Source organism: Ailuropoda melanoleuca, chromosome X (genome assembly GCF_002007445.2).
Source record: "Ailuropoda melanoleuca isolate Jingjing chromosome X, ASM200744v2, whole genome shotgun sequence".
Taxonomy (NCBI): domain Eukaryota; kingdom Metazoa; phylum Chordata; class Mammalia; order Carnivora; family Ursidae; genus Ailuropoda; species Ailuropoda melanoleuca.
The window spans coordinates 96,559,677-96,573,322 of NC_048238.1; the positions used below are offsets into that span (position 1 = coordinate 96,559,677).

At 40.1% G+C, this 13,646-nt stretch overlaps 1 protein-coding gene across 2 annotated transcripts in view; it reads left to right on the forward strand.

Annotated features, from left to right (window-relative positions):
• Window positions 1-13,646, forward strand: part of HPRT1 (hypoxanthine phosphoribosyltransferase 1) — a 39,650-nt gene that overhangs the window by 11,291 nt on the left and 14,713 nt on the right. For both annotated transcript variants that reach the window (XM_034649917.1, XM_034649916.1), the window contains exons 2-3: window positions 3,282-3,388; window positions 5,154-5,337. In XM_034649917.1, the coding sequence (XP_034505808.1) occupies window positions 3,282-3,388; window positions 5,154-5,337 (291 nt within the window). The remainder of the gene's footprint in view (window positions 1-3,281; window positions 3,389-5,153; window positions 5,338-13,646) is intronic.

Genomic DNA, 13,646 nt, shown 5'->3' on the forward strand with positions numbered 1-13,646 from the left:
GCTTGTGCGCTCTCTCTCTCTTTCTCTCTGTGAATTAAATAAATAAAATCTTAAAAAATAAGTAAATAGTTTTAAAAAAAGAGTTGACACTTAACCTTCTGAGTCACCCAGGCGCCCCACAAGTCAGCCCTTTGACATTAAATGTGATACAGAAATCTAATAGTATTGATTGAAAATAAAAACTTCTGAATTAGAGATTAATTTGGTGTTTTAACAGAGGTAGAATTCCTGTTTTGGTGTCCATCCCAGCTGTTCTGTGTATAGCAGACTGCACATCTGGGCAGAAGTCACATTGGCTTTGACTGAGACAGTCCAGACTCTTCAAGTTCTTAGGCTGCCTGCAAAACCTGTAACCAGGCTCTGAGCCACTTGCGCACAAGCTGTAGTCTTTCCGAGTGTTACAGAATTTTGAAGAGTCCTGGGTGGGTCCTGGTTTATGCTTGTGCAGAAGCAGTGAGTAACTGGGAGGAGGTGGTGAGTAAGCTTCGGGAAAGCCATTTTGGTGCTCTGGATGTTTTTAGTGTTGAAGCACAGCGAAATGGTACATTTTCCTTCTTGTCAGGTAATAGCAGATACATTCTGATGAGCCAGACTTGGAAGGTTTATCCTCTTATCCTACAGGATCTAGCAAGGTCTGTCTTTTCCCAAAACTGGAACTAAATTTCAGTTTATAAAATTTATAAAAGGAATACTTGCTTGTTATAGAGTATTCTTGAAAAACTCCTGTGGGTGACACCAATGTCCCATTTCCATTCTTCTTGTAGTGACTGTGTTCTGAAACGTGCATGATGTGAATGTTTAGCAGATAGGTTAGCACTTCATCTTCAAGGATCTGGCATAATCTTTTTTTATTCCCCCCAAAATAGAATTTTTCTTGCAGTGTATGAAAGTAATACATGTGGTTTAAAAACAAGTCAATAATGACTTCCACCCGCCCTCAGACCGGCTGCCTAGTGAGTGCCTTTGCCCTGCCCTGACGCAGGGCCGTGCCCCTCCCTGGATCGCTGCCAGCTTCCTGGCTGCCTGTGCACAGGCGGAAGTGGGCCGAAGGTACTAGAAGCCAGACAAGACAATACCTACAATTCCACCCGTGCCTGGAGAGTTCAAAAGAGCTTTTGGGACTGAAAAAGTGACAGCGTGAAGCTCACATTTTTCACAATATAATTATGAATTCTGTGAATAATATCGTAAATCTTAAATATGTACTTTTAAAATTGATTGATGGGGCGCCTGGGTGGCACAGCGGTTAAGCGTCTGCCTTCGGCTCAGGGCGTGATCCCGGCGTTATGGGATCGATCCCAACGTCGGGCTCCTCTGCTATGAGCCTGCTTCTTCCTCTCCCACTCCCCCTGCTTGTGTTCCCTCTCTCGCTGGCTGTCTCTATCTCTGTCAAATAAATAAATAAAATCTTTAAAAAAAATAATAAAATTGATTGAAAGCCAAGCTACCTATCCTTAAGCACCTAACACAGTGCTGACTGGAAGGTGCTCAGCAGATACTAGCTAATGCATCGAGACGTAATTATGGTTTGACCAATATTTCTTGAAAACTGCCAAAACACTCCTATCATCAGCTTCTTGAATGTGATTTGGAAGATAGTTTAGTCTTGAATATCATGTGAGGTAGAGTATTAAAATTCTCGTTTATTTCTTTGAATGGATTTTAAATATAATGGCAAGTGGGAATTATAAATCAACTATGATTTAGAAAAAAAGTGAAATTGACAGTGAACGAAAAGGCCAAGTCAGTATTAAAACGCACGCGGTGCATGGGGCGCCTGGCTGGCTCAGTCGGTGAAGCGCCTGCCTTCAGCTCAGGTCTTGATCCCAGGACTCTGGGATCGACAACAGGGAGCCTGCTTCTCCCTCTGCCCCTCCCCCTGCTGGTGCTCTCTCACTCTCTCTTTCTCAAATAAATAAATAAAATCTTTTTTTTAAAAAAAAAGTGTGCAGTGCAGCAAGTATCCCCTTATAGTTGACCACTGTTTGGTATATTCTCCTCCGTACCCACCCTTCCTTCCTCCTTTCACTCCTTCCTTTCCTCCTCCTTTTCCTTCCTTTTCCCTTCCTCTCCTCACTTCTTTCTTTAATTCTGTTGTATTACGATTTTTGTTTGTAGATTTTAATACATCTATAAAAATTTCCCTATACTTTTATAACACACGTAATACCACAAATAATTTCTTTTTCTTTTTTCTTTTTTGGAGACAGAGTGTGTGAGCAGGGGAGGGGCACAGAGAAACGGAGAGGGAATCTTTTTTTTTTTTTTTAAAGATTTCGTTCATTTATTTGAGAGAGAGCGAGTGCGCACAAGCAGGGGGAGCAGCAAGCAGAGGGAGAGGGAGAAGCAGGCTCTCCACTGAGCACAGAGCCCCATGTGGGGCTCGATCCTAGGACCCCCGGGATCATGGCCTGAGCCGAAGGCAGACGCTTAACCAACTGAGCCACCCAGGAGCTCCCACAAATAATTTCTAAGAAAGACTACTGAATTTTTTAAACAGCAATATATACTCAATGAAGAAAATTTGGAATGTATAATATAAGAAAGAAAATCATTATAACTCTTCTCCCCGAGCTAATACTTTTTATGATTTTATTATATTTTTTCTGTATGCATAGGTATATAAAGTATTTATAAAACTAATCACAGTACATCTTACTACCACGGGTGCCACATCATCAGTATTACTAAATATTTGGTACGCTGGGTACTTGGTGTACAAAGATAACCAATATAGGGTTCGACTCGAATAACCTTGGAGTAGCTGCTATGAAGGCGCGAGTTTGGGTTTTTAAGAAATCCTGTAGCTTTTTGGGTGATTCCCCCCCCCTACTGTGAGGTGCTTTGGGGTGGGGAACGGCAGCTTTTGTCCAGGGTGACGTTTTTAGCTTGTTAGACTACAGTGTGTTAACTTTTTTTTCCTACAGTGTATTAAAATCTTTTTTTTACTAAAATTTCAAACATAGAAGCGGAGAGAATGAAAAAAATATAAGAATAATATATGGATTTTGCCACATTTGTCTTAACTCTTCAAAGTTTTTTGTTTTCTCTTTGCTGAACTAAAGGACATTTCATATGTCATTTTTTGTCTACAGTCTTAACTATTCATCTCTAAAGCATACGGTTGATTTCTTACATAACTCTAATTCATAATCATACCTACAAAGTTACAGAAAGTTCTCGATGTGTCATACCTAAATTTCTCTCATAAGCTAAGGTTTTTTAACATCTAAAGTCAATCCCGTAATGCTGTCACTGAACTAGTCATATTTCTTTTTCAGATTAGTGATGATGAACCAGGTTATGACCTAGATTTATTCTGTATACCTCATCATTATGCTGAGGATTTGGAAAAGGTGTTTATTCCTCACGGACTGATTATGGACAGGTTAGTAAGATCTTCAGTCTTTTGTTTTTGTTTTTTTCTTATATTAATTTCAAGTGTCAGCAACTGTTTTAAGTAGCTGATATCTAAACATAAACTAGGCCAGCTTGTGAAATAATAGATGTTTTCTATTTTAGAGCCCTCTTTACAAACAAGGTGCTGGGAGAGCTTACTAATTACCCAGCATAAGTCATGGTATACTGGGAATCTGTAGGGAGTAGAATAAAGTAAACACTGGGGGGAGACTGGAGGAATGAACTCTAGTCACAGTCTTTGATTACTCAACCCTGAACAGGGTAATGGGCTGGGGCTAAATCACATGAAGGGAAGGTTATGTTTTCATTAGTATGCGCATCTAGCCTGAAAATTTCCCCTTAACTGAATTGCGGTGAAATACCTAACTTGGTATTTAAATGCTTGCCTTGTGTGTCTGGCTGTTTTGTTTTTGATTTTCAGATTATAGTACCAGTACATGTGTGTATTCTAAGGATTGAGGCTGTAAATGAGAAGAGTAGGGTTCTCTCCTCTCACCCTCCTGTGTACAGTCCTTCCCTACACCCTGGTTATGCACATACATTGTATGCAAATGTCCATACAGTTTACTCTGGACTCTCCCCAGAATGTAACTACTAATAGCCTACTGTTGACCAGAAGGCTCACCAATAACATAAACAGTCGATTAACACATACTTTGTATGTTATGTGTATTCTATACTGTGTTCTTACAATGCAGTAAGCTAGAGAAAAGAATGTTTTTCAGGGGCGCCTGGGTGGCACAGTGATTAAGCGTCTGCCTTCGGCTCAGGGCATGATCCCGGCGTTTTGGGATCGAGCCCCACATCAGGCTCCTCCGCTATGAGCCTGCTTCCCTCTCCCACTCCCCCTGCTTGTGTTCCCTCTCTCGCTGGCTGTCTCTATCTCTGTCGAATAAATAAATAAAATCTTTAAAAAAAAAAAAAGAATGTTTTTCAGAAAATCATAAGGAAGAGAAAATACATTATAGTACTGTATTTATTTTTTTAAAAATCCCTTTATAAGGGGACTTGTGCAGTTCAAACCTGTGTTGTTCAAGTAGCTACTGTATTTTATTTTAACACATAGGTATGTAGTATCGTATAGGTCTGAAATTTATTGGACATTTTTTCATATTCGTTTATTTAGAGCTATCTCATGTATTTTGAAGCTTGCATAGCATTCCATTTTCTGACTGTACCATAATTGATTTAAGCAGTCCTTTATTGATGGGCATGCAAGATGTCTCCATTATTTTGCTTTTACAGACCGTACTAGAAGGAAACGTCCCGTCATACATGTTTGGGCATTTGCTTCAACTTGATCCGTGGGGAAATTCTGGGTTAAGGGGAAGGTATTTATTGAATGTTTTGATACTGCCAGATTATCCCAAAAAGTTACTGTAATTTTTACTCCCAGTGGCATAAGAGAGTGTTCTTTTTTTTTAACAATCTCATAATATTGTATATGATCAGGAAAATTTCATTTAATCAGAATTTGTCAATCTGATAGGTAGAAATGAGATTTTTACTTTGCATTTTTAAACATTTATGTTAGGTGTTACAGTGTACATGTGTTTTTGAAGATTTTTAAGTTTTTATTTTCACTTTCTGAAGCAAGGATATAATTCTTGGGGGGCAAAGGATATATTTTGTGGAAGGTTAATGCCTCAGGGGGGACATTTGTTATAAAGTTAAATATATTTCTATTGTATTATAAGTTAACTTTTATTAAATTCCGGATTGTGTGCCTATAGGACCGAGCGGCTTGCGCGAGATGTGATGAAGGAGATGGGAGGCCATCACATCGTAGCGCTCTGTGTGCTCAAAGGAGGCTATAAGTTCTTTGCTGACCTGCTGGATTATATCAAAGCGCTGAACAGAAACAGTGACGGGTCCATTCCCATGACCGTAGATTTCATCAGACTGAAGAGCTACTGCGTAAGTGTATCTATCTACTCCTGAAAACCAATATCTCACTGTACGGCAACTAAAATTTAAAACTTAAAAAAATGTATCTATATATGTTTAAAAACACCCACAGCAACTGTAGGTTTTCCTGTATGTTTTTGAAGCTCTGCAAACTATACTTATATGTTCATTTCAGTTGGTTACAGTGAGATTTTCTAATATCTTCTCTCCTACTTTATATCCAAGTGACTATTAACCTTTTTCAAACTAGTCACCTTGGAGGCTGTACACTTATTTGGAAGGATTTTTGGTTTGGTTTTGTTTCTTGGATTTTTTTAAACCCCTTTTAGGAGTTGCCGTTGGGACCTGGGGGATATTTTTGGACTATATTTAGTGTTGGCAGATACCTTCCGTGGAGCTAGATTGGTTTGGCGGGGAGTGGTAAGTCATTTGCAGCCGAGTCTGATAAAGAGGGTGGATCCGCAGTTGTATCCCCGGAAAGCCCACTTCTGATTCGGTTACTGTGCCCGTGTCACACTGTCTCAGATGATTCATGATACTGACACAATAAGCAATATTGACACTGGAATGAGCCAGAATCAGGGGTCATCTGTACACATGGATTTCATCATCTGTAGTTTCCTTTGGTCATGTGAATGTTTGCTTTTTGTGAGTTCACGCTGTTGTTTGTGTCTGGTCTCATGTTGCCATTGTAGTTCCTGGGAGTTACTATTTTCCTTAAAAGTGGGGCTTCTCATCAGGCAAATTCAAATCAAAACCACATTGAGATACCACCTTATGCCAGTTAGAATGACAAAAATTGACAAGGCAGGAAACAACAAATGTTGGAGAGGATGTGGAGAAAGGGGATCCCTCCTACATTGTTGGTGGGAATGCAAGTTGGTACAGCCACTCTGGAAAACAGTGTGGAGGTCCCTTAAAAAGTTAAAAATTGAGCTACCCTGTTCCAACAATTGCACTACTGGGTATTTACCCCAAAGATACAGACGTAGTGAAGAGAAGGGCCATATGCACCCCAATGTTCATAGCAGCATTGTCCACAATAGCTAAATCGTGGAAGGAGCCAAGATGCCCTTCAACAGATGACTGGATTAAGAAGATGTAGTCCATATATGCAATGGAATATTTATTACTCAGCCATCAAAAAGAACGATTACCCAACATTTGCTGCAACATGGACGGGACTGGAGGAGATTATGCTAAGTGAAATAAGTCAAGCAGAGAAAGACAATTATCATATGATTTCTCTCATCTATGGAACATAAGAACTNTCGGTAGGAGAAGGAAGGGAAGAAGAAAGGGGGGGTTATACAGAAGGGGGAATGAACCACGAGAGACTATGGACTCTGGGAAACAAACTGAGGGTTTCAGAGGGGAAGGGGGGTGGGGGAATGGGATAGGCCGTTGATGGGTATTTAAGGAGAGCATATATTGCAACGAACACTTGGTGTTATACACAAACAATGAATCATGGAACACTATATCAAAAACTAGGGATGTACTGTATGGTGACTAACATAATAAAAAATTTTTATAAAAAAAAGTGGGTCTTTTCTTAGCTTCTTCAAAGATTAGAATAAATGTCTGCTCTTTGCTGTTTCATGAATCTGTAGAATCTGGCCTTATGTTTATATTTTCATTGAGAATAAGACCACTTATCTTACATTTAACTTTCAGCCTCATTCTCCCAGTTAATCATCTATTTGACCCAAGTTTTTGACCTTTTCGGCATTTTCATCAGTCCTACGGGTGATTGGAGAACCATTTAAGACATTTTCCTAGCCCTTGAAAATCCTTTGTGCTCATATACCATGGCATTGCTTCATACTCACAAGCTCCTTGTAACTTGTCAGAGTCTTACATGAATTAGGGAATTGTTTAAATACAGAGATTGGATTTTCACTCACCAGGAGTGAGTGAGTGAGCGAGTTAGCTGGTCTACACTAAGATTTAATTCTGGTCAGTATCACTGCTAGCAGTATAGCTATCCAGCCTTTCATGTCTTGGCTTAGAGTCAAAACATGTACTTACCGTCCATGGTATGGTTTCTTTTTTTGATCTTCTGAAGTGCCCCCCTCCACACATAGGCATAAAAAACAGTCTTGTTACTTTATGTCTTAGATTTCCTTTCTTTTGGGATTTCCATAGAATGTTCTTCCTTTGAAAGGAAAACTTGTAAAAAAAAAAATGAGGGGAGTTTAACTTTAATATTTTTTTTAAAGATTTTATTTATTTATTTGACAGAGATAGAGACAGCCAGTGAAAGAGGGAACACAAGCAGGGGGAGTGGGAGAGGAAGAAGCAGGCTCATAGCAGAGGAGCCTGATGTGGGGCTCGATCCCATAACGCCGGGATCACGCCCTGAGCCGAAGGCATACGCTTAACCGCTGTGCCACCCAGGCGCCCCTAATATTTTTTTTCTTAAAAGTATTTTATAGTTATAAGAACAATTTGAAGCCGTAGAAACAGTTTGACCCTTTAATGCCATTTTCTACTTCTAGCTTTTTTCCTGTTAGTTTTAGATCTTAGTGGATTATTAAGCTGAACTCCTCAACTGGTAAAAAGAATGAAATCTTAAACGTAAGCAAAGCAAGTTTTTAGGTTAGTTTTTACATAGAGAAAAATATTATCTGTTCTGTTTTATGTGAAATTCTGTGGATTTACTACTAAACAGTAGAAATTAATTTGTATGCTTACTGTTGATTTGAAGTAACATTTCTGCCCTATTTAATAATTCATCAGCTTGTCATGGAAGATATTCCCATGTACATATAAAAAACCAGACAACTTAATTTGATAAAATCATAAGATGGAAAATTTAAAATTGTTGCTGCATCAGTAACATTGATGTTAGTATAGTTTCACATGCTGATTTTCCCCAGTTTGAAATGGTGAATTAAACATTAACTGATCTGTACTAATCCTCAAGAAATGCTCCATGAACTATTAAATGTTTCTGGAATATATAAAGAGCCCTAACAATATCAACATGCCCCATCTAGTTTTCCTTCAAAATAAAAATTGCATTTTTTGATTAAAGAATACATGTTTATTATGAAAAGCATACAGCCACAGGGAGTAAAGAAATGAAGGAATGAAGTCAACCTAAATTCCACTACCACTTTTATTTCTAATATCTTAAAGAATTTTCTGAGTATACACACACATCGTAGTTTACGTACTCTTTTTTTTTTTTTTAAGATTTTATTTATTTATTTGACAGAGAGAGAGGGAAGGAACAGGGCGGAGTGGCTGAGGGAGAGGGAAAAGCAGGCTCTTTGCTGAGCAGGGAACCCGATGAGGGGCTCCATCCCAGGACCCTGAGATCATGACCTGAGCCGAAGGCAAATGCTTAACCAACTGAGCCACTCAGGTGCCCCTCGTAGTTTACATACTCTTAATCAGAGTAGCTGATTTTATTTGCTTAGTGCCTTGATGGGAAATTGCTGGGGATTCCAACTACCATGTTTCCTTCCATCTAAGATATCACTGATGTTAAGACTTACCCTTGTTTTTTGTACTGCTAAGAAAGAAGACACTGTCGGTTATATTGTAAGTTGCTGTCAGTTGTAATATGTTGATTTCAGCAGTATTAAAATGTGAGTGTGTCTTAGAATAATGAAATGTAGTACTTTATATTCAAAGACCTTTTCTGTCTCTAAGGCTCTATGATACTCAGAAAAATGAAATAATTGATAAATATGCAAATTATTTTCCTCTTCTGAGTTCAGTTTTGTAGTAAATTTTTTCTTACTAATTTTTTTAATTATAAAAAGAGAAGCCTCAGGAGGAAAAGTTATCAGACAAGTAAATGTTTTGTGGCAATATTTTTATGTGGGCCTTAAGCAAAGGGAAAATGAGCCTGATTTACTGTGTGTCCAGACAGAGTGGCTTACATTAAAATGAAATTCTTAGGATTTGAAATCTTGCAGAAAACTTTTTTTTGAGTTCTGAATTATTATCTCCACAAACATTTGAGAACAGGGAGACACAGGGGGATGAAGTGACTTGCCTAAGATCGTACAGGTCTTCCATTTGAACCCACACCTTTAACTGTGCAGAACTGGGTCTTATTTGGGAAAACTTACAACTGACTTGAATCCTTTAATATGGGCTTCCTTTTATTTCTTCATTTTCTACTAGTCAGAAGTGTTTTTTTGTTTTTGTTTTTGAGAGGAAGGGTTGGGGTGGGGCAGAGTAGAGAGAGAGAGAGAATCTCAAGCAGGTTCCATGCCCAGCATGGAGCCCAAGGCGGGGCCCGATTTCACAATCGGAGATGGTGACCTGAGCCGAAATCAAGAGTCAGAGGCTTAACGAACTCTACCATCCAGGTGACCCTGCTAGTCAGAAGTTCTGTATGCAAACAATTCATCTTGCCAGTTGTGGGATGTTTTTTTTTTTTCCCTCAGTTGCAGTCGGGGTCCATAAAGCTGTAACTGAGTCTTATGTTGGAAGTTACTTGGTTAGTAGCTTGATTAAGCTGTTGAATATATCAGAGATGTCAATTGTCTAATAGTAATTTGTAAGAAGGTGGCTGTTTGAGTGAATTTGTTAAAGAAAAATGCAGAAAATACTGGAGTAGTTTATTCTAGTGTCTCTTACAAGAAAAGGTCAGTAGCTTTCAGTCTGACCTCCTTTGTATGGATTTAGTCATTGCTTTAAGGTATGCTTTCTCCTCCAGAACATTTGAAGTTAAATGTAAATGTGCCGCTTTGATATTGACACTAGATAGTCTACAGCTTATCTTCTGTAAAGGTAATCTCTCTTCTTCTCTCTCTGAGAGAGAGAGAGCGCAAGTAGAATGATTTATGTCTCTTTCCCGCTTAATGAATTAAGACCATAGACAGGTGTGGGGGAAATATTTGTTCAGTTTAAATTGGAGGGAACAGGGCTATGTACCATCTCTGGTATAAGGAAACTTTAACAGAACTGGTGTCAAAAGTATTTTTGTAGCCATTTCGTGTGGCTACATCATTTTCACTTTGATGTAGGCTGAGGAATTATATAAACACCCTGTTTCTTAGAACCTAAAGGTAGTGTTCAAGTTTGGTCTTGTGAACCACAAGTTTTGTATTAAAAAATTAAGGAAACTGATTAATTCACTCAGCAAACACATACTGATCATCTGTTGTACACCAGGCCATGCAAAGTGGTTCTCTTGAATGTGTTAATTTTTCAGATCCCAGTCCCAAACCAGTCCTGGAGCGAAAAGCATAAAGATTGGATGCAATAACTTCGGAAGTGAACCTCTAGATATTAAATATCAGCACTGATTCCATTTTTTCTAGTATTACGTTGTGCTAGGTGGTGTCTTTGATTTGATTAGAACAGCACTGACCAATAGAACGTTCTGTGGTGATAGAAATGTTCTATATCTGTGTTGTCAAATACAGAGCCACTATCTGCCAAGCACTCGAACTATGTCTGTGCAACAAAGGGCCTGAATTTTTAATTTTATTCCATTTTAAGAACAGTCAACCCTTGAACAATCCAGGGGTTAGGGGCACCAACCCCCTCACAGTTGACAATTCTTGTATAACTTCTGACTCCCCCAGAACTGAACTATTAATAGCCTACTGTTGACCAGAAGCCTAACTGAGACTATAAACAGTGAACACGTATTTTATATGTTTTATGTATTATATACTGTATTTTTACAAGAAAGTAAGCTTGAGAAAAGAAAATATTATTAAGGAAACCACAAGGAAGAGAAAATACATTGACCGTGCTGTTCTGTATTTATCCAAAAAAAAAAAAAATCCATGTATAAGTGGTCCTGCGCAGTTCAGACCCGTGACGTTCAAGGGTCACCTGTAATTGGCACATGTGCTTAATGGCTGCTGTAGTGGATGGTGCTTGGGGTAGATGATCTAAGGGCCCTGCTTCATTAGCATCATTTAAAATTTTTTTATTTTTATTTTTTATTGTTACATTTAATTAGCCAATGTATAGTACATCATTAGTTTTTGATGTAGTGTTCACCGATTCATTAGTTGCGAATAACACCCAGTGCTCATCAGCACACGTGCCCTGCTTAATACCCATCACCTGGTTACCCCCTCCCCCCACCCCCTCCCTTCTGTAACCCTCAGTTTGGTTCCCAGAGTCCAGAGTCACTCATGGTTTGTCTCCCTCTCTGATTCCCCCCCTTCATTCTTCCCTTCCTTCTCCTACCGATCTCCCTGCTATTCCTTATGTTCCACATATGAGTAAAACCATAGGATAATTGTCTTTCTCAGCTTGGCTTATTTCACTCAGCATAATCCCCTCCAGTTCCATCCGTGTTGATGCAAATGGTAGGTATTCATCCTTTCTGGCTGAGTAATATTCCATTGTATATATGGACCACATCTTTATCCAGTCATCTGTTGAAGGGCATCTCGGCTCCTTCCACAGTTTGGATATTGTGGACAATGCTGCTGTGAACATTGGGGTGCATGTGCCCCTTCTTTTCACTATATCTGTATCTTTCGGATATTAAGATACAGATGTACTTTTATTTTTTAAGTAAGCTCTAGGCCCAACGCAGGGCTTGAACTCACAACCCCAAGATCAAGAGTCACACATTCTCCCCACCGAGCCAACCAGGCACCCCTCACTATTAACATCATTTTTTTAACTGGTGATAATAGCTTCTTTTTTTTTTTTTAAGCAACATGTTCTTTTCAAAAAACTCATAAAATACAGGTAAATAAATTACTCCCTGGGTGTCTATCCTTCCAGACTTCATTTTTTCTGCATCCATTTTTAGAAAATGGGGTATCTGCCATTTTTCATCTGAGGTGCAGTCTACCTCTAAAAGCATATGATTGTAATATTCTCACTGCTGTTGATATTTGATCAGGGTACAGGAAAACAGCAACAGGACAGAGGACAGTCGCGATTAGGATGTGCAGAGAAAGCATGCTTGAGTGTGGCGGCCCGGGGCCTAGCCAGAGGGAGAAGGAATGACTTTCCCAGTAACTCCATTCTGGGGTTCACTACAACAAGAAAGCTGTGAGGGGCTAAGCCCAGACTTCCTACTCAGTACGACTCCTAGTCTTGCCTTCTTGCAAGCTCAGCTTTGGGGCTTGGACTGCACATCCTTTTCACACAGGACGAGGTCTGTCCCAAGCCCCCTCGTGGTGTGTTTGCCCCGCAGCTTTCCTTCCCCTTTTCCAACACCACGCTACAGTTCTCTTGCTGCCTGGAGGGTCACAGAACCCCTCGGTATATACAGATAGGAATAAACAAAGTTCTTTCCTATTTCTCTTCTCATCTTTTCACCCACACTCAAGAAAGGTAATTGAGGGCACCTGGGTGGCTCAGTCAGTTGGCGCCTGACTTTGGCTTGGGTCATGATCTCGGGGTCCTGGGATGGAGCCCCGCGTTGTCTTGCTCTCCACCCGGCAGGAAGTTGGCTTCTCCCTCTCCCTATGCTCCTCCCCCCGCTTGTGCTCGCTCTGTCTCTCTCTCGGATAAATATAAATAAAATCTTTAAAAAATAAAAAAGAAAGGTATTGTACATATGGAACTAATATAACATTGTATGTTAATTGAAACACAGATGCTAAGAGTAGAGTTGTAGACCCAGAGAGCTTCTTTGGGAATTTTATGTAGTTGACGATGGCATTCGGAGTTAAGGACAGATTGGGCTCTCTGCCTGGCTGGGAAGAATGAGGAGATGGATGGTAGAGAAGAGGGAAGAACAATGGGGGGCGGGAACTCTGCCCTCTCCTGTGCCAGCCCCATCCTCTCCTTCAAGATGAGGCATACAAGAGTCACTCAGTACTGTAACGAAGCAGGAATACAGTGGGAAGCTTGTTCCACCGGGGAGAGGAGGGAGGGGGGCGGGAGGGAGGGAGGGAAGTGCCTCTTGGTGGGGTCATTGATCCATGGATGCCGTTTCTATGCGTTTGGGGTGCTTATACCTGGATGCTAGCACAGTGCACTGTAGCAGTTTTCTCGAATGAGTCTTCTTTGTTAGCCTCCATTGCAAAGGTGGCTGTTCACATGGAAGAAAAGCCTCAGAAGAGGGGTGCCTGGGCTCAGTCAGTGAAGCGTCTGCCTTCAGCTCAGGTCATGATGTCAGGGTCCTGGGATCAAGCCCCACGTCGGGCTCCCTGCTCAGTGGGGAGCCTGCTTCTCCCTCTGCCTGCCACTCCACCTGCTTGTGCTCTCTCTCTCTCTGACAAATAAATAAATGAAATCTTTTTTTAAAAAAATAAAATCCTCAAAAGAGATTCAGCTAAAAACCTTGGAGGCAAACAGGAATATGATTTGGATGTTAGCGGAGCATCATTGTCCTGTATGCTTGGAGTTCTCTTTTTTCTTCCCTG